This window comes from Prorops nasuta, unplaced genomic scaffold (assembly GCF_024137725.1).
Source record: "Prorops nasuta isolate Cenicafe-Biocafe unplaced genomic scaffold, Cenicafe_Pnas_1.2 PNAS00002, whole genome shotgun sequence".
NCBI lineage: Eukaryota > Metazoa > Arthropoda > Insecta > Hymenoptera > Bethylidae > Prorops > Prorops nasuta.
In genome coordinates, this window is record NW_027116799.1 from 2,852,797 (window position 1) to 2,874,017 (window position 21,221).

General features: G+C 35.6%; 5 protein-coding genes across 9 annotated transcripts; 2 read left to right on the forward strand and 3 right to left on the reverse strand.

Moving 5' to 3' along the window:
• The first annotated feature begins 283 nt into the window (after window positions 1-283).
• On the forward strand, window positions 284-2,922 carry LOC136777867 (polycomb protein eed-A-like). Of its 4 annotated transcripts, none has more exons than XM_066734456.1 (5): window positions 284-402; window positions 852-1,040; window positions 1,114-1,278; window positions 1,354-1,466; window positions 1,530-1,668. In XM_066734456.1, the coding sequence occupies exons 1-4, from the start codon at window positions 343-345 to the stop codon at window positions 1,447-1,449; spliced, it is 510 nt and encodes a 169-aa protein (XP_066590553.1). In that variant the 5' UTR covers window positions 284-342; the 3' UTR covers window positions 1,450-1,466; window positions 1,530-1,668. The 4 variants fall into 4 exon arrangements, with proteins under 4 accessions (XP_066590553.1, XP_066590558.1, XP_066590544.1 ...); XM_066734461.1 differs by having other exon boundaries at window positions 1,534-1,664; XM_066734447.1 differs by lacking the exons at window positions 284-402; window positions 852-1,040; window positions 1,114-1,278 and having other exon boundaries at window positions 1,349-1,466; window positions 1,534-2,922.
• A 255-nt stretch (window positions 2,923-3,177) lies between these two features.
• On the forward strand, window positions 3,178-5,300 carry LOC136777885 (uncharacterized). 2 transcript variants are annotated; one of them, XM_066734471.1, is made up of 7 exons: window positions 3,178-3,491; window positions 3,577-3,673; window positions 3,875-3,990; window positions 4,071-4,277; window positions 4,354-4,711; window positions 4,783-4,958; window positions 5,048-5,300. In XM_066734471.1, exons 2-7 carry the CDS (start codon window positions 3,577-3,579, stop codon window positions 5,228-5,230), a joined length of 1,137 nt encoding a protein of 378 aa, XP_066590568.1. In that variant the 5' UTR covers window positions 3,178-3,491; the 3' UTR covers window positions 5,231-5,300. The 2 variants fall into 2 exon arrangements, with proteins under 2 accessions (XP_066590568.1, XP_066590564.1); XM_066734467.1 differs by having other exon boundaries at window positions 3,189-3,491; window positions 4,354-4,707; window positions 4,773-4,958.
• Window positions 5,301-5,960: 660 nt separating this feature from the next.
• Window positions 5,961-14,394, reverse strand: LOC136777857 (tetratricopeptide repeat protein 28). Its single transcript, XM_066734442.1, has 11 exons — window positions 14,135-14,394; window positions 12,935-13,192; window positions 12,451-12,853; window positions 11,449-12,302; window positions 10,896-11,361; window positions 10,404-10,811; window positions 9,894-10,271; window positions 7,492-9,812; window positions 7,173-7,410; window positions 6,860-7,078; window positions 5,961-6,783 (listed from the first exon to the last, which is right to left on the reverse strand). The coding sequence occupies exons 1-11, from the start codon at window positions 14,156-14,158 to the stop codon at window positions 6,146-6,148; spliced, it is 6,207 nt and encodes a 2,068-aa protein (XP_066590539.1). The 5' UTR covers window positions 14,159-14,394; the 3' UTR covers window positions 5,961-6,145.
• A 969-nt stretch (window positions 14,395-15,363) lies between these two features.
• Window positions 15,364-18,342, reverse strand: sea (scheggia). The gene is made up of 4 exons (XM_066734495.1): window positions 18,068-18,342; window positions 16,997-17,431; window positions 16,562-16,782; window positions 15,364-16,474 (listed from the first exon to the last, which is right to left on the reverse strand). The coding sequence occupies exons 1-4, from the start codon at window positions 18,219-18,221 to the stop codon at window positions 16,292-16,294; spliced, it is 993 nt and encodes a 330-aa protein (XP_066590592.1). The 5' UTR covers window positions 18,222-18,342; the 3' UTR covers window positions 15,364-16,291.
• A 65-nt stretch (window positions 18,343-18,407) lies between these two features.
• On the reverse strand, window positions 18,408-21,074 carry Snr1 (SWI/SNF related, matrix associated, actin dependent regulator of chromatin, subfamily b, member 1). Its single transcript, XM_066734481.1, has 5 exons — window positions 20,861-21,074; window positions 20,325-20,784; window positions 20,116-20,243; window positions 19,555-20,044; window positions 18,408-19,469 (listed from the first exon to the last, which is right to left on the reverse strand). The coding sequence occupies exons 2-5, from the start codon at window positions 20,774-20,776 to the stop codon at window positions 19,430-19,432; spliced, it is 1,110 nt and encodes a 369-aa protein (XP_066590578.1). The 5' UTR covers window positions 20,777-20,784; window positions 20,861-21,074; the 3' UTR covers window positions 18,408-19,429.
• Window positions 21,075-21,221: the final 147 nt, after the last annotated feature.

Sequence of the window (21,221 nt, forward strand, 5' to 3'; positions counted from 1 at the left end):
CATACATACTTCAAACTCAAACCATTCAAGATCCAAACATACCGGGAAGATTAAAAAAGTGGAGCTTGTTGATTGAATTTCAATGTTGCTAAAATTTATATAAAGAGGAGGAAATCGGAAAGTCAATTTAAAACAAAAAAACCGTATATTTCTACTTGTCGATTAAATAAATTATGGAAAAAGAAAAGAGTATGTTCTAAAACTCGACGTTTGATGCTATTCGAGGGAAAAAGGTTATTGAAGGTCAAATATCCCTAGATGCAATTAACCGTTAGCTTGCCAAGAATGCCAAGCCGCTGTTTGCCTCCTTTTTTTTCAAATAACTTTTTTTAACAATGAATCATGGCGGATGTCCTGAATAGCTACGGCGTTCGTAGAAACAATTGTTTAATATCATTTATGGTATGCATTGCCAATCTACTTCATGTAATATTTTTTTAATAATAACAGTAAGAGAGGTTGATAGATGTGTAATGTAAATTTGTTATTTTGGTGAAAGAAGCAAGTGTGCAGATATCTTATTTGGCGAAAGCTTCATTTGTGATATTTTGCCGAATTGAAAAAAGTTTTGAGATAAAAAAAAATTTACATATTATTCGGCAGCTTTAATACAAAAAATTTAGTGGATCTAAATATAATAATCCTTAAATGTATAATCTTAAAACTAATGAGGAAACCTATAGGATTATAGGTTAACATTCCTACTATGTAAACAAAGCTAACACTTCATCCTACTTAAAGGATTAAAGTGGCATCATTAAATGATTGATTTTTAAATTAAAGGAAAACAGGATTGCTGTATCTGCATCTGATTTTATTAACTAATTTGTAATGTTGTACTGTATTTTTAGGTAGTAGGACCTAAAGACATATCTATACTGATATCTGAAAGTCTATACTGCAATTCTAAAGAAAGGAAATGGCAAATAGCTGTCCATTGTTGTGAATTAATTCAAGAAGCCTTAAGACCAAATCTTGAACTTTGTGTGGACTTTATTATTTTTACAGTTGACATTAGAAAAACGCATTCCTTGGTGGAAGTAAGTATAGGACTAGTTATACTTAAAAAGCTGAAATAACATTTAGACTAATTTTTTCTTTTTTTTTTTGAAGGTAGAAACAAGTATAAACTTTATAGATGAACATTATTTAATTTCTGACTGTACATGTTTAATTAATGTAGCTGGCATATCGTACAATCTCTTAGGTTTTATCCATGCTAAGCTAAGAAGCATTCTTAGTAAATATAATATACATTATATGTCAGAAAATATTTTTGTAAGTTAAATATTTCTAATATATGTATATTTTATAATTTATATTTTAATAACAAATTTAATACCTTTTTTTTAGAATCCTCAGTCATGCCACTCCTTAGCTAATAGGATATTAAATTTAGCAGAAGCTTCATTAGGTATAGCCAGTGGGGTACCAGTACATCTATTATAATCAAAATAAAATGAGAGGTAACAATCATTAATATGAAAGGTTTTAAAAATTTTAAATTTAATAAAACTTTTATTGCATAGGTAGATTTGAGAGATCATAAAATGAAGAAATCAAGCAGTAAATCTCCAGCCTATGCCTCCAGTCAAGAGGATAGTGAAAATGACAGTGATGAAACAGAATGTAGCATTGGAAGTAATTCTACTGCAGGAACTCACCGTAGTGATACACCAACCCGTACAGCAAAATATAAGAGAAAAGGACGACGTAGAAGTAAAACTACAAAATATAAGTTAAGTCCGGATAAGCCTCTATATAAATATTGCTGCAGTGTTAAGGAAGATCATGGTCAACCACTATTCGGAGTTCAATTTAATCATCATTTGAAAGAAGGAGAACCCTTAATATTTGCTTCCGTCGGCAGTAACCGAGTTAGCATTTATGAATGCCCAGAAGGGAGTAGTATCAGATTGAGGCAATGCTATGCTGATCCAGATTCCGAAGAAAACTTTTATACTTGTGCCTGGACATACGAGGATTCTGGAAAACCGTTATTAGCAGTTGCAGGCTCTCGAGGCGTTATCAGAATAATTAGTCCTGTAACAATGACATGTATTAAACATTACATAGGTCATGGACATGCCATAAACGAATTGAAAATTCATCCAAAGGACCCAAATATTCTTCTATCGGCATCGAAAGATCATGCACTTCGATTATGGAACATAAAAACAGATGTCTGTATTGCTATTTTCGGAGGTGTAGAAGGCCATAGAGACGAAGTTTTAAGTGCGGATTTTGATATGAAAGGACAACGAATTATTTCATGTGGTATGGATCATGCCTTAAAATTGTGGTCATTGGAAAAACCAGATATGCAAGAGGCAATAAAACAATCTTATTATTCCAACCCAAGTCGTAATGGTAGACCATTCGACTCTATCCTTCAACATTTTCCTGATTTCACTACACGCGATGTGCACCGTAATTATGTTGATTGTGTGAAGTGGTATGGAGACTTTATTTTGAGTAAATCTTGTGAAAACTGTATTGTTTGTTGGAAACCTGGACGTTTAGAAGATTCTCAATTGCGTAATGGGGAAACTAGTGCAACTGTCTTGCACCGTTTTGAGTTTAAAGAATGTGACATTTGGTTTATAAGGTTTTCCATGGATTTTTGTCAGCGAACAATGGCTCTGGGTAATCAAGTAGGTCGAACATATGTTTGGGACTTGGAAGCTGATGAGCCTGGACATGCAAGGTGCTATTCCCTTCATCATCCCCGCTGTACTGCTCCAATACGTCAGACTAGTTTAAGCAGGGATGGATCTGTATTATTGTGTGTATGTGATGATGCTACTGTTTGGAGGTGGAACAAAGATCATTAACAAATATTGTTTTATGAGAAACAAAATGTAGTGCAGAAGTCCAAATTTGAACATAAATTTTTAACTAATAAAACTATATTAAATTTTACTATTTTTTTAATAAGGTGTTTTTCATTTGTGCAAATGCCTAGGAAAAATTGTATTTTTTATTCAAATAGAAAACACCCGTCCACAACAATGTTACTATACAAGCGTTTTAAATGCAATAATAAAATACTTATTTACATTAAAAAAAAATTATTCCTAAATCTTAGTTTTAATGTTTACTTTATAGTGTATTAGGCAAGTTTTTTACGCAATCCATTAACATTTCATTGACTTCCAAAGGCCGTGTTTCAAAATTTACAGCCAGTACTACCGGCACTGAAATTTTTACATTTTATGTCACACATCTTATAGAAATGAAAGTACTGACAGTACATATTACCAGTGAATTTTCACAGCCAAAGTACATAGATAAGATTCTCTTATCTCACAAGGTGAGTTTTCAGGTTAGGCTACTGTGACTGTCCACTGTTTAAGCGACACGTGTCGAAGGAAGCTCAAAATATTAGGTACTAAAATAAAATGTCTTCTCTCTTTTTATTGAAGTAACGATAAAAAAAAATACGATAATTACATTTATAATTAAAATTATATTGGAAAGTTAGCATTAAGGTAACAAAACATTAAATTTTTACAGAATTATTGCTAGAAATGGTTACGATATTTAAAAATTTGCCATTAAATTGGTCTTTTTTAGATGAGAACATACCTATTATTATTCGGAGCATTTTTATTTGGCGTCGTTGCTCAGCAAGTAAATGAAGTAGCTTTGACAAAATATTTACGATGTTTAAGTAAGTTATATATTATTTTGATTGAGATATTAGTGAACAGAAATTAATATTATTTGATATATATAAAGAATATTCTGTAATAAAGATAAAAAATACTTCGGTACATTATAACCAACTGTTACATTATATTTTCATTTACGTTTTGAAAATTGGAGCTGTAGTATTTGAACATAATATATATAAAATGTTTTACAATTTTAGCATGCAAAGCTACCATTGATGAAGTGGAGAGCTTATTAGCCAAAATTGACCCAACTCTTGAAGTAGAAGTTGGAGGTTTTAGGATAGATGCTAAAGGCAATAACATACAGAAAAAGGTATTTAAATCCTACTGATTATATTTTTTCGTAATTTTAAGTATTGTAAATATATGATTTTTTAATTTGTCTTATTTTAGGTGCCTCTAAGTCGTTCAGAAGCACATATCTATGATCTATTAGATGGTCTATGTGAGAAATTTTCAGACTATGTTATAGGTACGCACAAAACTACTGGAGAAATAGTACTTTTAAACCTTATTGATTCTTCGGGTTTTATGAACCCAGAGATGAGCAATGTTGATATAGTACAAGACATAGAAACAAATAAAATTTCAAAATACCATGTAAGCATTGTAATGTATAGTTGAAACATTATTAACCTGTATAACCTATTATATATATAATGTATTTTTCTTTTAGTGTGAAGCATTACTTGATGAATATGAAGACTCTTTAGTCCAATTAATTCGAAGTGGTGATAAATCTTTGAAGGAAAACTTTTGTTTTAAAAAAGCTCAAGTTTGTAAAAATACAGAACCTTTTACAGTTAAAGTTGAAAACAACGAAAATAATAATAATAATAATAAAATTGATGAGAACTACGACATTATGGATTTCTTTCAAATATTATTTGAGAAAAGTTCTGAGATGAAGATTGGATTTATTGTTGCAACTGCATTGGGATATTTCTTTTACAGAATGGCAGTAAAAAATATTAGAACTTCTCAATTACCAGAGATGCAGAAGAATGAGAAAAAGCTTGATGAAAAAGTGGCAAGTCAAATATATTAAGCCATATTTTATATAGAATATTGTTAAAACAAAAGTTTTTTTCACAGGCTTATACAGATGATTATGATAACTATAAGTTGGTACTTGTTATCCGAACTGATTTAAAAATGGGTAAAGGCAAAATAGCAGCACAGTGTGCTCATGCTGCAGTGGCAGCTTACAAGTCTGCCAGAAAGCATCCACAAATGCTAAAAGCATGGGAGGACTGTGGACAACCAAAAATTACAGTTAAGGTAACTTACATAAAACTTAATATTGATGAATGTTATTTTCTTTCATCCATTGGTTCAGATCTATTAATAAATTAAAATGAAAATTGTAGGTGGATAGTGAAGAGGCTCTTGTAAATGTTGCAAAATTAGCCAAGGATAAAGGTATCTTAACGAATATTGTAAGGGATGCTGGACGTACACAGATTCCCAGCAACAGTAAAACAGTGTGTGGAATTGGACCAGGACCAGCACCATTGATTGATGAAGTGACTGGAGAATTAAAATTATTTTAAATTAAACATGCAGTATTAACATCTCTGAATGCTATGATGCAAATTTTCATTAAAGTTCATAATAATCTAACAGTTTTTTTCTTGTAAAGAAGAGAACAATCCTAAACAATGGTAAGAAAATATATCACAAGTATAAAATAATGTAGTTAGAAATGTATTTTTTCATATATATTTGCATTTTAAACCATGGTTTATATTGAAAGTGTTCATAAATATTTTAAAAGCATAGTATTAAAAGGCATTATTATGAGGTAAAAGTTCCTACAAAACATACTTTGAATTTAATTATACCCTGTGCATTAAGCCTAAATAAATGAATCAGTTAATGCAAAAGGTGTACAATAATCAGTAGCTAGTATAATACAATAATATAAAAGGTACATGACTTACTTAGAAATAAAATGAGCTACACAGCTCTAATTACATATAAAATAATTGTCCTTCTTGAAAAGGAAATAACATCATTGGACTGGAATCTTGTCATTCGGATGCTATAATTATAAATATAACATTATACAATCTGCTGCAATCATTTCAATATAGTCAATTAAGATTTTATACATTGAATGTATTGGAGATTAAAAATTGAATGAATGATTCAATTTGGTGATTTTTCTTTTTCTCTTTTAGTTTAAAGTTCATAAATCTTAGAAATACATGACACGAGCTATTGAAACTCCGGCAAACTCTAATTTACCGAAACAAAATTTCACTGTGTTTCATTATTATAATACAGTTACTTTCCGTATTTAACTTTGTCATCCAATTTTGTCATTGAACTGTGTAGGGACCTTGTATACAGCAATTAAGCTCTTGAAAATATAATGCAGCCATTTTTATACTTCATTCTTTGGTACCCAGTACTATTACCAACGATAAAAACATACGCGTTCATAAATATATACTATAAATAATTTACACTGGTGGTGGAGGTGCTTTTCTGTGTATTTTGTTAGAGCTAGTAGCGCTGCATTGAGATTCAGCGATAGATCTACCATCAGCCTCATCTCTACGACATAGTTCCTCATTCTGCAACCAATTTTGAGCCTGACTATGACTCAGTCGTGTAGTTTGATTTTGTTCGTTCTCAGGAACAGTGGCAACTTCTTCAAGTAGTTTCGACAATGATGGTGCCAGGCCTAGTCCCAAGTTCCTTTCGTGGTATACTTCAGAAATAGTTGGTGTCAACTCTCGAGTTAAACTGGTCAAAGAAGTGGCAAGATTTCTTATGTTAGGAGCCTGAGCATCCACAGTTTGGCCATTTTCAGATTGTGGACAAATTTCTTTGGATGAAGTGGGATGTCGTGGCTTCCTCGGGGTACTTGTGCTCATTTCTGTTCGGAGACTTAATCGTTCCAGAACTGTAGGGGGTAAGGGTGGCAATGGCTGTCTTCTCAAAATTGTATTGTGTCCATTATCCCAATCTGTCACCGAACTACTAGAACTAGAACCTGGACGAGTGTTGGAATCCAGATACAAGTTCCTTATATGAGCCTGGTGATTTAAGTTTAATGCTATGGGTGGACTTGGCGTGAATGCTACATCAGATTCTCCTGAAACGAAATAACAATAAATTACCTTTGTATATTTTCAGATTATTGAGAAGTAACAGGCTTTCGCGATAATTACCTCCTCCATTTTGGCACTGCTGCCGAGAAATTGGTAAAGGTATATTTGGCGTTTCCATAGTTTTTCCATCTGGTTCTCCACGATGACGCACATAATTTGCAAAAGCTCCCCCTGCCCTTGGACGTTCAATCAAATTTTTATCTGCATCAGTAACCGAAGTTAAACTTTCGAGTGAACTACTGGAATCCAAGCTCAAACTTTTTGGTGCTTCTTGTGTGTCTACAAAAAAATGTTATTCCAAAATATTAATACAACTCTTATAATCCGAAATACTGCAATATTAGTTATAGTTATATAACGTTAAACAATCTACCAAATAGAGCGAGAAGTGCTTGGAGAGCAAATTGCACAGCTCTACGTGAGGCTTGTTTTCCGCTTCTTAGGGTGACTTCCGATTGACCAACTTCCATCAGATCAAAACCAAGGCTAGCAAATAATTCATGCGCACCGGACACACGCCAGACTTGAACTGGCAATGAAACTTCTTGTCCCTCTGTAGCACAGCTGGCTCTTCTCATAGCGGAAATTACGTCTTCGGCAGCTTCCGGTGTCTAGACAAATATAAATACAAAAATTAACATAAAATTACACAATAAAATATACTGATCAGGAATGATTATGATAAAGATTACCTGTAAAAGTCTGGCCAAAGCGTGCAAGGAAGACTGTCCTAATCCAAGAAGAGCTTGCAAGCTAGCACTGCATCGAGTTAGGCGTTCCTCAGGATCACTTTGAGGGAAGAAGACAGAAGATGGAATGCCATTACCAGCAGGCTCAAACCTGAAGCCAACTGACATAAGTAGTTCTCTCCATCCATTAGCTTGTCCAACTTTATTTTCAATACTACGCTGAGTGGTGTACATAGCATTCTTCTGGCCTCTGTGGATTCTCTGCAAGGATTTTTCAACCAGATGAAGAGTAACACGAAGGGCGTCTCGACTTTGTTCAGGGCCACCACGCAGCAGTTCAGCCAAGGCCTGTCCCATAAGAGCAACTTTATTGGATAGTCTGGCATCTCCACCTAAGAGTAACCAACCAGCCCAATTGGAAGGATGAGCAAAGTGTCTGGTATGTTGAACAGTTTGCATAGCTTCAGCCAATGCTCGTGAAGCTCTGGCACCTTGCAACATGGCGCTATAAAAAGCTCGGAGCAAAATGCTACCAGCTGTAGGTGGTACTGCCCACATCCTCACCAAAACACACTGAGCTCCTGCATTTAACAAAGCCCTGGCGAGATTCTGAACTCCATCAGTAGTGATAGTCGTACTTTCACGTCCAGTCCAGCAATGACCTGTAGATATCACCACCAAACGTGCTGAAATTCTCAGTCTTGAAATATCTGATGACGTCACTAGGAACTCAGGTTTCTCATTCGGTTCCTCTGATGGGTCAGCTGCTAGAGCGAAACTGGCGGAGTTCCATATAACTGGAACAGTTAAATGAACGCATTCAGCATCAGGTAGTGCATGCAGAATAGCGGATTTAGTAGCTTCTACTCCAACGAGTGGTCGAGACTCCAAAAGTTCAGCGACTATTTCTGATTCGGTCTCGGTGGAGCTGAGACTTTCAGGCCAGCCATATTCCTCCCTGACTTCCTCTGGCAAAACTGGGTTTCCGACCACTAGAGCAGCTACCGTAGCACCGCCGTCTGGTACGGGGGTCTTCGATCTCTTCTTCAAGGCCGCTAGAGATGGCACGACAACAAGTGAGAATCTTTCACACAAATAATCGTCGCCGGGATTGGATTGCAGTGCAGGGAATGGAGCTAGATACAAAGATTTCTCTACTACTATAATGAGTTCTTTCCTGGCAGGCGGTAAAAGGTCCTCAAAAGGTGACAAGAGAAGGTCGTAGAGAAGCTGAACTGATAATGGAGCTTGCCACGTGGGCCCTTTTGTTCCTCTGCCCCACCGAGCGCTACCAGCTCGAGAACTCACAGAACCTACGCTGAACAAACTGCTTAGGCTGTAGGAACTTGCGTTAAGATGATGTCCTCGTGAAGGAATTTTCGTGGTCTCATCAGCAAGTTCACTACTTTCGTCCAGAAGAGCCTCGCGAGCTTGCAGTGTTCTTTTCTCCAATCCAATACCATCGTCCAATGTTGTAGAATTAAATCTCAGCAATCCTCGACCAGGAGCCAAGCACCAGGCGTGCAATTCATTATCAATTTCGCTGTAATACAAAATGATTCCGTGTTGTCTATCTATAATTTCTGAATAATGTGCAGCGTCGTCCGAGCAGTTATTCTTTGATCTTCTGGATCTCTCCGCCCAGTTCAAAGCTTCTTCTGATCGGTTCAGACTGATTAAGACCTTCTGCAACATTTTATAAGTTTCTGCCAGTAGTTCTGCCCTCGTTGGCTGACCACCGATAGCAGTTAAAATTGAATTATCCAATGATTCCAATAGATTGGCAGCCTTTTCCAGTTGTTCTACGGAGGTAGTGGCCTCGCCAGCTTCCCAGTGAACCAATCCCAATCTGTGTCTGAGTCTGGCAGCTTCTTCTCGTTTTCCAAGACCTTCGGACAGGGAGAGTCCTGATTGTAAATAGCTCAAAGCTCGAGGAAGGTCCCCGCGCAAATGGTGGAGGCGACCCAAACTTGAAAAAGCAGCAGCCCTTGCTACTTGGTCCCCAGCAGCTGCTGCCAAGCTCAACGATTGTTCCTGTAATCTGATTGCCTCCTCCAACTGACCCAAAGCTTCCTGAGTGATACCCAGGTTAGCACAGGCTCGAGCCTGCAAACCTGCAGCATCCAAGCTTTCAGCTATATTTAATTCCAGCTGATGATGACGCATAGCAGAATTTGGATCGTTCATCAAAAGGTGAACTGCACCTAATCCACTCGCTGCTTCCGCTTCTGCTGCTTTATCACCTAATCCCCTTGCCAATGCCAGTTGGTGGGACAAACAACTCACTGCCTGCTCATAATTTCCCAATGCCGCGTGTACTCTACCTATAAATTAAATATATTTTTAGCTTTCGAATAGTCCGTTTTTAATTAATTTTAAAATTATTGATATATTTGTACACAAACCTAAATCTCCATAAGCAGCTCCTCTGGCTTCCGGGCTATCAACTTCATGAGCAGCTACTAATCGCTTTTCGAAACAAACTAAAGCTTCCTGAAGATTCCTTGAAGCTTCCCGCGCCCTTCCTAATCCTCTGTATGCTTTTTCTTGGTCTCGCACGCTCTTTAGTCTAATTGCAGCTGCCAGTTGTTGCTCGTGACACTTAATGGCTTCTTCAGGATCTCCCAAAGCCTCATAACAATCACCAAGATTCCCCAGTGCCTGCGCTTTGTCTAGTAGTGCTGTGCCTACCGTGAGTGGCTCCAAAGTTGCTAACTGTTGCTCAAAATATCCAATTGCATCTTCGTAATGCGCCATATTTAATCTTGCAATTCCTAAGTTTCCTAAATATGAAAAAAAAAATTTTTTTTTATAATGCAAATAAGTTCAATCTCAAATCGAATTGCACGTTTAATACTTAAGTTCATCAAATTTGATTAGAGTAAATTATAAATACAAGTTTTATGATATCTAACCTAAAGCTTGTGCTTCTACTCTCGAATCCGCGAGTTCTCTAGCTCTTTCCAACTGTTCTTGATAACATTTCACTGCATGGGTGTATTGTCCTAAAGCCATATGTACCGCACCTAGATTACCATGTGCTCTACATTCTCCCCGAAGGTCACTAGCTTCTTGCCTCAGGGTCAATTCTTGAGTATGAAATCCCAGTGCTTTATCCAAATTTCTCGTAGTTCTGTGTGCGATTCCTAGAGCACCATAAGCCGCAGCCTCCAAACTACGGTCTGCTGCTTGCCTCGCCAGATTTAATTGACGCTGGTTCATCTTTATAGCCTCATCGATCTCACCCAATCTCAGTAAACAATCTCCGATATTACCCAAGGCTCTAAATTTTCCCGCTAGATTCTTCGTCATGTGAGCTATTGCTATATTCAGATAAATTAAATAAATTTAATTACAAAAATTACATTTGAAGCAAGTAATCGAAATTAATAAACAAGCAGCATTACCTAAATAATATTTTTGACATTCTAAGGCAGTATCCAAGTTCTCCAGAGCCAAGTGGGCCAATCCTAAATTACAATAAGCTCTACCCATTCCTGATTTATCCTGGAGGTCCTTGGCGAGTGCCAAATCTTGGTCGTAGTATCTAACAGCCTCGCGATGATTTCCCAAACAATAATGAGCATAGCCCAAAAAATGGCAAGCTTTAGCTTCACCTTCCACGTCATGCAGTTCCTGGGATAGCATAAGGTACTGCTCGTAGTAAGGTACAGCCTCTTCAAATCTGCCACGCGATGATAGACAGTTGGCAAGATTTAGCAAGGCGCAAGCCTCACCTGCAGTGTCCTTCAATTCACGTGCTATTGCCAGATGAGCCTTATAATGCCTTAATGCTGTTTCGTGACCTTGAACCGCTTGATAAGCAACCGCTAAATTCCCGTGGGTACTTGCCTCCGAACTACGGTCATTGACCTGCACGAACCATTTATAAATTAAATTCATCATAGACACAATAAAAAAAATATAATTATTTAAATATTACACTGAGGAAGAATATACCTCTTTACTAATGGTGAGTTCTTGTTTATGGTATTTAATGGCTTGCTCGTAGTATCCTAAAGCATTATAAGCATTGCCAATATTTCCATAAGCTCTGCCCATACCGGCTTTATCACCGAGAGACCTGGCGATGCCCAGATGCGCCTGATGAAGTTTCAGAGCGGCGTCGTGATCTCCAAGTAATTGATAAACAATTCCAAGGTTGCTGCAGGCTCGTCCCTCAGCCACTTTGTCCTTCACCGTCAGCGCCACGTCGAGTTGTCTCTGGTGCCAAAGTTTAGCCTGTCCAAGGTCACCAGCGCACCTAGCAGCGTGACCCAAGCCAGCGTACGCTCTAGTCTCTATAGCTCTGTCGCCGAGTTCCTGGGCGATTCTCAGAACGTTTTCATGATACGCCATTGCTTGGCCGAAGTTCCTTCTATAATGGTGCGAAGAACCTAAATTGCTGAAAGCCCTCGCCTCCTCGACACGGTCTCCTAAACGTCTGGCAATCCTCAAGTGTTGCGTGTGACAATCCACAGCGCTCTCAAATTCACCCATCGCCAGATAAACAGCACCAACATTACCAATCTCACGAGCCTCTTGCAGACGATCGCCCATCTGTTTCACTAACTGAACGCATTGCTTGTGAGAAGCCAAAGCATTTGGCAAATCCCCTATAGCCGTGTACACATGGCCCAAACTTGTCAGGGCTGATGCTGCTGCTTGAGTGTCCTTGCACTTCATTGCCAGCACCAGCTGGTACCGGTGAGCCGTTAAAGCTTCCTTAAAACTACCCTTGCTGAAGTAAGCTGAGCCTAAATTTCCATGAGCTCGACATTCTCCCTGTGTGTCACCAAGAGACCTTGCAACACCTGAAAATAAAAGATTGTTTGTATGATTGAGTTAATTAAAACTGTCGTCTATTATTTTTATAGAAGTGGATTTTGCCGATACAACTTCCTGTCTTAGCAGAGCAATATACGTAACTGAAACAGTGAAAGTATGGTTTGTAATTTGTACCTAGATCCTGTTGCATATAGTTGATAGCCTTGTCAAGGGAGTTAAGAGCCCAATAAGCGCTGGACAATGCAGAGAAAACGGATCCTCTGAGTTTGAGGCTGCAGGAGCCAATGGTGAGAGCAGCTTCGAGGACCCCAGCAGCTGCTCTGTACTGGCCGTCACCCAGAAGTTCCTGCCCGACAACAGAGATCACCACAAATGGGGATTCATCTAATTTCATAGCACGGAGCTGTTGAAAGGTTGGCTCCAGCATAGGTCGAAGAGGTGACTTCAAGGAAGCCTCTACCAAACCTGACAAAAGCTGACAGTTGGATGGATCGTGGGCTAATCCGGCACTGAAAGCTACAAGGGCCTCCCCATGACGGCCCAAACATTGTAAGGCAACTCCTTGTCGATAATAAGCCTAATTAGAGAAATCAAATTGTATTAATTGTGACGTCATTTGGAAAAAGGGAGGCATAAAGAGAAGGAAGGAAGGGATTACCTTTGGCCACTGGGGACTGAGTTCGGTTGCCCTGACTGCATCTTGAAGTGCCAGGGCGAAAAGGCCCATTTTTAGCCTGGCGGCTGATCTGTTGGAGTAAAGCACGTGGCTAAGGGGGTCCAGTGCCAGGGCCTCTGTATACAAGGTCGCAGCAAGTGCATAGTCACCATTTTCACAAGCCGCGTTACTACGACGAACCGTCTCTAGGAATAAAGTCCGCGATCCAGCAGCCAAGGCCGACGTACCTTCGGGCTCCACCTTTAAATTATAAACATTTAACATCAAACATCTTAGTTATTGATAATTAAAATATTAACGATATGTAATAGAAATTAATGAAATAAATGAATAGAATAAGTATAGATACTCAAAATTAACCGTTTGGCTGCTGACGTATTTTTTCGGACATATGCCAAAACTGCGGCACTAATTGCGTGTGTATGGGAAAATATGTAAAACTTTTCATATAATAAACTCACTTGTATTGGCATTGCAACAACAAAAATTAAAAAATACCAATTGTTTACAGAAACTTCGCATTTACAAGAAGAGCGCGATAGCGCTCCTCAGCAGTCAAACGGTTAACGTATTACGAAACAAGAGAAGAAATATTTTAAATAACTATATAAACTATATAAAAAATATCAGAAAAGTGAAGCAAGAAAGTTGAAAAGAAATTTATTCTTTTAAAAATCGTAGAATTGCTCGAGTTTTTCTCCAAAGAGCTCGCAAAGATTCCAATGCTAAGTAAGGCCCATATCATTAACAAATAAATGGAAATATTATGTAAAAAGTTGTGATTTGTTTTGAGAGTCTGGTATTTCTCCAATCAAAATTGTTGAGGAACTAGTGGAGATTTCAATGCTGGGTAAAGACCCAGAATTAAGAAAAATAATCTGAGAAATCTTCCAAAAAGTTTTGCTTGTTTTGCAACAGTTACGGGACAAAAATATGGAAAATTAATTGATTGGTGTTAAATAATAATTTATAAATAAAGCCTTAAAATTGTGTAAATTTTAATGTAAACTGGAGTGTTTATTTGAAGGGTCAAGATTTGATATTTAGAGGTGAAGTTTCGAAGAATAGCAACAGGTGAGTTTTGTAAAACGGCGGGACAAGATGAGTCTGACAGGGTAGATACATTGAGAAGGTGAGGTGGTTAAAAGATGGCTAAAATCTCCAAATAAATGAAGTCGTTACCTCAGAGATATCCCTATGAGACATTGTTTAAAGCGAGCCGGTTGCATCCTCTTGCATGGGCATTATCTGTAACGCTGATGAGACCCCATTAGATAAATGTGCAAAGTTTAAATAGACGAGCCAGCCGTTCCTATATGACTACCTGCATCACTTTTCTCACTTTTATCTTGAATTGGGCCCCCCGTGAACGTTGATCACAAAATCCTTGGTTTACTTTGATCCTTTCGAACTTGGATGGACCCGTTTCCTGTCCCCTGGACGATTTCTTTGCGTTAGTATGGATAAATTAGTTTGATTAATAAAAAAGAAGGTAGGAAGGCGTCTTAGGGGGGGCACCCACTGCATTCCTCAGGCACGGCCATCTTGGAATGTAAGCAGTAAGACCCCGCCTCCCTTCTCCTTGGGCCTCAGCATTGCCTCTCTTACTCTCCGTTGAATTCGTTGTACGTTTATACTCTCACTTATACTACTATGACTGTTCACTTTGGAGCACTTTGGAGTTTGGTAGTATAAGTGCTGGTTGGTCAGTACAAGGCGTAGGTACAGGTACTGTCGATGACTACCTTCCAATACTACCAGTATATATATATGGAGCAGTGTAGAATTTACGTTCTTAAGATATTGTATCTATGTATTACACCCAAACATTCTAATATAGGATAAATTCGACTTTCCTCTCTCGTCCCGCTTTTTCTGACCCGCTCCTCTTCCACTTTCCAATTATATGGAGTTCAGTGTCTGTTGGTTTCTCGAGAATCTTCCTCACTATTTTCAACTTGCCAGGTTATTCTTTTATTTCTTTTTATGAAAGTCTCCTCATGATTCGCATCCATCATCTTGCCGGCTGAAGCGAATAATTTCATTCAATCCATTGAGAACTCTTTAATTTGAATTCATGGCGCGTACTCTTACTGTTGACACTAAAATTATATTATAATTATTGCATTTTTTTCTGAAAGAAATATTCGCATTTACTCTTTTGCATACCTTAATATCTCTTACGACTTAAACTGCAACGTTCAATGGCTGTGACACCAATGCTGAGAGAAATCTTATCGACATCTGTGTGAACAATTTTTGAAAGTGACCACTCAAAGAGTTTGATTAACGGCTCTTTGCTTCAAAGAGTTAAAGATTATGACACATTCTTCAAAAATTTGTTTTATATTAAAATTGATTTTTATTATAAAAATAATTGCAAAGGCTTTGAATAAAAGACAAACTTTACTTTGAAAAGAAGTATATTCGTTGTAGTATAAATAATAGGTTTGTAAATAGCAAAATTTATACATAATACAAAGTAGTAAAATAGATCTTTTAATTCCTTTACGAAATTACGAATTTATATATTTTCACGTATTCATTCGTTTGGATTTATATCGTAAGCATCGGGTAATTTCTCAAGATTCTATTTTTAACTCATACTACTTTCATTAGTATTTACGACGACTGCACTTTTCTCATCTTTGTTCAATAGTTATAATGTTTATGTGAAATAGAAAATGAAAGAAACAAAATGAGTCATACCACAATAATTTGTTTCAATGGATAGACTGCAAAGAGTATACATTAAATAATAAAACTATATTTCGCAATTTTATCAAGTTCTCGTGTAATACTTATAGATATTTTTGTGTTTCTTGTAAATATAATGAAAACGGTTATTTACTTCAATTATCGAATGTACATATTGTCAGCGCTGTATCAGCGTATATAGTAATTCTTTCTGTACAAAATTGTAAGAATATAATTCTTAGAATCTTTACAAGCATTCAATTAATTCATTCTATTATTTAATATGTTGTTACTATACAATGTATACAATATTATGTATAATTTAATTATAACTTTTTCAACATTCATTTGGAGTTGTAAAACCGCGTGAGAAAAAGTTGCATAAATAATTAAAAATGGAATGTTGCTGGATAAACGTAACATATTATAAATAAAGTATAAAGACTCTTTGAAAGATAACACATTAACAAATAACATTCAACAACTCATATTCTCCAAATATACCATTATCCAAAAATCTCTGATTTGTTTCATTCGCGATTAACGTTATGACAATGTACGAGTTTCAAATACATTTTAAGGAATGTAAAACTTTCTGATGCATGATTACACTTCTACCATAATTATCATACAATGGAATGTTCAAGGCCAAACTCTATTAAATAGATCCATGAAGGAATCATAAATCATAAATGTAATGGCAACATCCAAACATACTCTGCTTAATCTTGGTACTGTTCCTTTGTAGAAAGCTGTTGGGCCTTCATTCTTCCAAATTTGAAGTGCACAGTCCATACTATTTTTGTACTTAGCTGCCTCTAGCCCCTATTTTTATAAAAATATAGAGATTAGGTGTTACAATAAATATTAAATAGAAAAAACACTACTATAATGTAAGACTTTTGTTCTTACCTGCATTCTAGTCTTTACAACATCAATGGGAGTATTTCCATAGACAGATGCTGCACCAGCAACTGCTCCAAATGCTCCGACAACCATTTTAGGGACAGTTTTGTTATTGTCCCCTCCTCTATACCAATCTTTCAAAGTTTCCATAACAAAAAATCGAATAGCTTGATTTGAACCCTGTTTTAAAATTGTTGGTCCTACACCTTGGTAGACACCTTTGAAACCTGAACAGAATATTTCAAAATTACACTTCAATATTGGTTAAGTGAAATTGGTTTTCTGACTATTAGTGTTATATTAATAAACTTTGGTCATATTGTGTTGCAATAATATGTTTATTTGCAACAGACTTAAGATTGTGTAACCAGTTATGGTTTTTAAATAGATAAGATAATAATGAAAAATAGTTTTCTATAGCTTAATGATTCAATAGCTTACCATGTTCTTTCACAATGAGTTTAACACCATGAAAAAAGCCTCTGTATCTAGGATTAGGAGAACGTTGATCATTGATAAATTTAACTTTAACTGTTTCCATAGGTGTTACTGCAAAAATAGCTTCGCAAACACCAGCACAGAGTCCCGCAAAAAGTCGTCTCTGTGCATTAAGTTTACCATCTGCGTCAACCAATTGTTTTTTGACTGATTCAAATGCTCCAAAACGTACAGCTGACTTGGGTATAGATCCATATAAAAGGACAGAAAGGCCTCTGTATAATCCAAAAAACCCATGATTTTTCACAGTTTTCTTTACACAATCTGCTATACCAGAGTATTGTTTTCCAGCTCCAGTTTTACCATCCAATTGCAGCTGAGTTTTCACATACTCAGTTGGGAATGTAATACAAATTTCTATTCCTCCAGTAATTCCACCTAGAAAAAAATTAGTAATTTAAAAACCATCAACATGATTGGAAATTTTATTATGATGAAAATATATAGGGAAGTCAAACTTATATAGAGACAGGTTATCCGCTTTTCCTATTACAGTGATTCAGTATTTCTAGATGGTAAAAATGCATTCAAGGTACACAAATAGTAATAATAGCAGGTAATTTCCATTCCAATGTTTGTTGAGTTATGCGAAACTTGAACTTTGTCATTTCATGCAAATTGTTCGACGTTTTCCTATTTTTTGGAGAAATCGATAAAATAAAAATCTATTTATTGACAACTGTGATGCTATAGGTTTACCATAATACTATTCTTAAAAAATATAAATCAAACTAATTATTATTACGACAAAAACTTCTATTTTCTGTTATGCGTTTATCGTATGATTGTATCTACTATTCACCAGCAGTGTCAATTTAATATAACTATACGTGTAATTCTAACAAACGATATTACAATTTGTTAACAATGAATTTCTTCAGTCCAAAATAATTATTATCGTACATTTTTTAAATAATTATCATTCATTGATTACCAACAATGATTACTTCAAATAAAACAAGATTAATTTTTCTTAAAGGATGAATAAAAATAATGATAGTTAGGATTGATTACCAGCAATAATTCCTTTAAGTCCAATGTTCCCACTGCTAGTGGCAGCCGCTATCACACCCCCATCTTTATTCCACGGTCTGGATATAAAAGGATTGACAAATGTCGGAGGATTATTGCGTTTTTGACATTGAGGTTTAAACCACATTGAATCCATATTTCCAATTGACCTTCCTGGAACCGATACTTTCAAGCCTCTGCGATTCGCTTGCGTCCGGCCGGCGAGACCGCTGAAGCAAAACTAATCAAATTACTAATCACGTTCGTATATTCTCCAATTCACGTGTCTCTCGTTATGTGTTTCCCTCTCCCTCCCACACTTGTCATCTTAGAATTTTATCGTCAACTCCAACTTGCCCAACTCATGTGGCATAGTGACCATTTATTTGAAATTAATACATTTATTATAATATTAATCATTATAGTTCTTTTCTGAATATTATACCGAACCGACATTATGGAAAACTTTTCATTTATACATCTTTAGGTATACTTATCTAAAACAAAAGATCTGATTGGAATTAAATTTAGTTTGTAATTTTTACCAAATATATGAATTTATCAAAACGTTTGAACAACTAGTCATAAATCTACGTTTTTTTACTCTGTTCTCGATCAATGTTTCTTGATTTTCCATTTGAACTTAGTAAGCACCTTTCTGTACATTGAACCATACAGATAGGTCATGCATGTCTCTTGGAGTTTAATTATTTATTCAACTTTTAAATATTGATGATTGATGCAAATAATCATTTTAAGTTTAGGGAAGTTTCTGTAAGAAATACTATAAAGGAAATTATTCTAATAGATTCAAGGTTTTGGTTATAATTTGAATTGCTAATGTGAAACTTCTGTTACCAAACTCTAATTGCAATTGTTGAATATTTAAGTCATATGAGATAATATTTCTAGTAGAAAATTCTACTCGGTATTTAGAGCTCTTATTTTACAAAATACAAATCTTAACTGATAAGCGTGTGTACTCGATAATGGTTATGAAATTTGTAGCAATTATATAATGCAGGCAACCAAACGATAAACATATATGACGAATATTTATTCAGAGCAGATTGAATATATCTGCATCCACCATTTAAGTAAAATCAGTTCATTTGAGAATACCTTGTACATTTATACCCTTATCGATTTAAAAAAATCCGAAAATGTGATTTTATTACTTATTGACGCAATTCGTTCTTATCGTACATATAATTAGATAAACACATCATTTGCTTCTTTCTTCTTTTAAATCCATTTTTATTTCAAATATGCAAGTATAGTGTTTAGGACATCGTCATTAAAATTAATTTAAATCTTGATGAAATTCGAGTACAATGTAAGAAATAATAATTAGTGCCGGATATTTTACCATCCGGGTGTTGTATTGGCTAATCGTCTCATACGCCTAAAAGAAAAAAAAAACATTAATTATTTTAATTGTACAGGAAAGCATAACTTTAAGATAATAATAATGAATAAAAAAATTATACCGTGTGTTTCTGTCTTGATCTCGTATTTTCTTTTCCATTTCCGCGTCGGTCAGTGTTTCTAAAAAGGGAGCCCATTGATCAGCTTCTGAGGGTGGCCTAAATGGAACTTCTACAGTGGGCAAAGGAGCCTCAGAAAATGCATAAGTTCTTTGGTGCCATGATAATTGGCCACGAACGCTATATGCAATTGCAGTTACAAATTCTCCTCCAAGACCCAGCTCAGCACATAATTTCATCGCAAATTTTTCTGGATTATTTTCCTTTTCTGACATATCCCATTCCACTTGGTCAACCAAGGATGTGTTTCCAACATGTATATTTAATTTTATTATAACTCTTTGGTCACATTGATCATCCAAAATAGTTTCCTGTGGAAATGCTTCTATCTGCTGCCTTATTGCTTGAGCAATTGCAGGAACAAAAGTCAAAGGATTTAGATCTAAATCATCACATAATACTTCAGCAAATTGTTCTGGTGTTATAAGACTCTCTGGATAAGATAGAAATATAAAAATGAATGGATAATAATAGATTTCAATTTTAATATTTTAATTTAATTACCATTTTTATTCCAGGTAAATGTATCTCTTAATTTTTGCCCTTCTATTTCCATGTCCAAACGTATAGGTACTAACATTTCTTGTTGAGCAGCATTTTCCAAATTAGCAGATGGATCTGTATCATCAAAACTGTTGAAAATAATACATCTGTTTATTGATTCTCATTGAATACTTATGCTTAAATGATAAAGATATAGGTACTATATTTACCATAATGGGAATGTTCTAACTTTTTTATTATGAACTCTATTTCTATTAATAGGTGTAGCCTGTGGTACAGCATCGAGGTGAGAACTATTTGGTAAACTGGGAACCCATGCCATTGACTTTTTAGACTTGCCTTCCCTTGGTGCTGGTGGTTCTGTAGAATGTACTGATACTGCTTTGTATTTGTCATCATTACCCTCTATAATATCTTCTACTTCACTAGCACGTAAAAGTGATACGCTAGATGCAAGAACATGTTGGCTTAAACCAAGCTCAACTAATTTTTTTCTTTCATCATTGGTAATAGATCTTCGGAACATACCAGGGTAACGTTTGTAAAGTGACCCACGAAAAAGTCGTAAATAATTACCCACTTCTGAACCAATACAGTAATATTCCCCATTTTCTTCAACTTGGAAACTGATAGGTTTGTCTCCATAAGTGCGTAATGCCATTTTCACAACTAATAAAAGTTTCAATCATTAATCTGTTTTAAAATCTAAATAAGAAATTGAAAAATGCTATTATGCTATTATTACCTTAATAGTTTTTAAGCCCACAGTAAATAAATATTCGAATAACTTAATTCGAGCAAAATGAAACAGAGAGAAAGTATATTTTATCGTTGTATTAAAATATGTAACATATTATTCGTTTCTTCGCAAAATTCAGTCCTATTCAGTCTGACACAACTGTATTCTAACCTTATTTTTAGCGGCGTTAATATTTGTCAACAGAGAACAAACGAGGAGATTGTTAAGCCGCTACTACAAAAGTCATAGTAACAACTGTAATAACCGTAATAACTAGCTACACATTCTATAGTTTTAAAAATCGTACTGTTTTCGACTAATAATTATTTAAAAATTTTAATGTTAAATATTATTTATTTTATAATAC

What these genes read in the sequence shown, in the direction of transcription:
- LOC136777885 (XM_066734467.1), top strand. Translation starts at nt 3,577, where the DNA reads ATGAGAACATACCTATTATTATTCGGAGCATTTTTATTTGGCGTCGTT. An exon ending in AAAATATTTACGATGTTTAA is followed by an intron (nt 3,674 to 3,874) that starts GTAAGTTATATA and finishes TTACAATTTTAG; the next exon opens with CATGCAAAGCTACCATTGAT. An exon ending in AACCAAAAATTACAGTTAAG is followed by an intron (nt 4,959 to 5,047) that starts GTAACTTACATA and finishes TGAAAATTGTAG; the next exon opens with GTGGATAGTGAAGAGGCTCT.
- LOC136777857 (XM_066734442.1), bottom strand. Translation starts at nt 14,158, where the DNA reads ATGTCTCATAGGGATATCTCTGAG. An exon ending in AGCTGCTTATGGAGATTTAG is followed by an intron (nt 9,813 to 9,893) that starts GTTTGTGTACAA and finishes TTTAATTTATAG; the next exon opens with GTAGAGTACACGCGGCATTG. An exon ending in GCAGTGCCAAAATGGAGGAG is followed by an intron (nt 6,784 to 6,859) that starts GTAATTATCGCG and finishes ATTTCGTTTCAG; the next exon opens with GAGAATCTGATGTAGCATTC.
- sea (XM_066734495.1), bottom strand. Translation starts at nt 18,221, where the DNA reads ATGGATTCAATGTGGTTTAAACCTCAATGTCAAAAACGCAATAATCCT. An exon ending in ACTTAAAGGAATTATTGCTG is followed by an intron (nt 17,432 to 18,067) that starts GTAATCAATCCT and finishes ATTTTTTTCTAG; the next exon opens with GTGGAATTACTGGAGGAATA. An exon ending in ACTCATTGTGAAAGAACATG is followed by an intron (nt 16,783 to 16,996) that starts GTAAGCTATTGA and finishes TATTCTGTTCAG; the next exon opens with GTTTCAAAGGTGTCTACCAA.
- Snr1 (XM_066734481.1), bottom strand. Translation starts at nt 20,776, where the DNA reads ATGGCATTACGCACTTATGGAGACAAACCTATCAGTTTCCAAGTTGAA. An exon ending in ATTTACCTGGAATAAAAATG is followed by an intron (nt 20,045 to 20,115) that starts GTAATTAAATTA and finishes TATCTTATCCAG; the next exon opens with AGAGTCTTATAACACCAGAA. An exon ending in GATCAAGACAGAAACACACG is followed by an intron (nt 19,470 to 19,554) that starts GTATAATTTTTT and finishes TTTTTCTTTTAG; the next exon opens with GCGTATGAGACGATTAGCCA.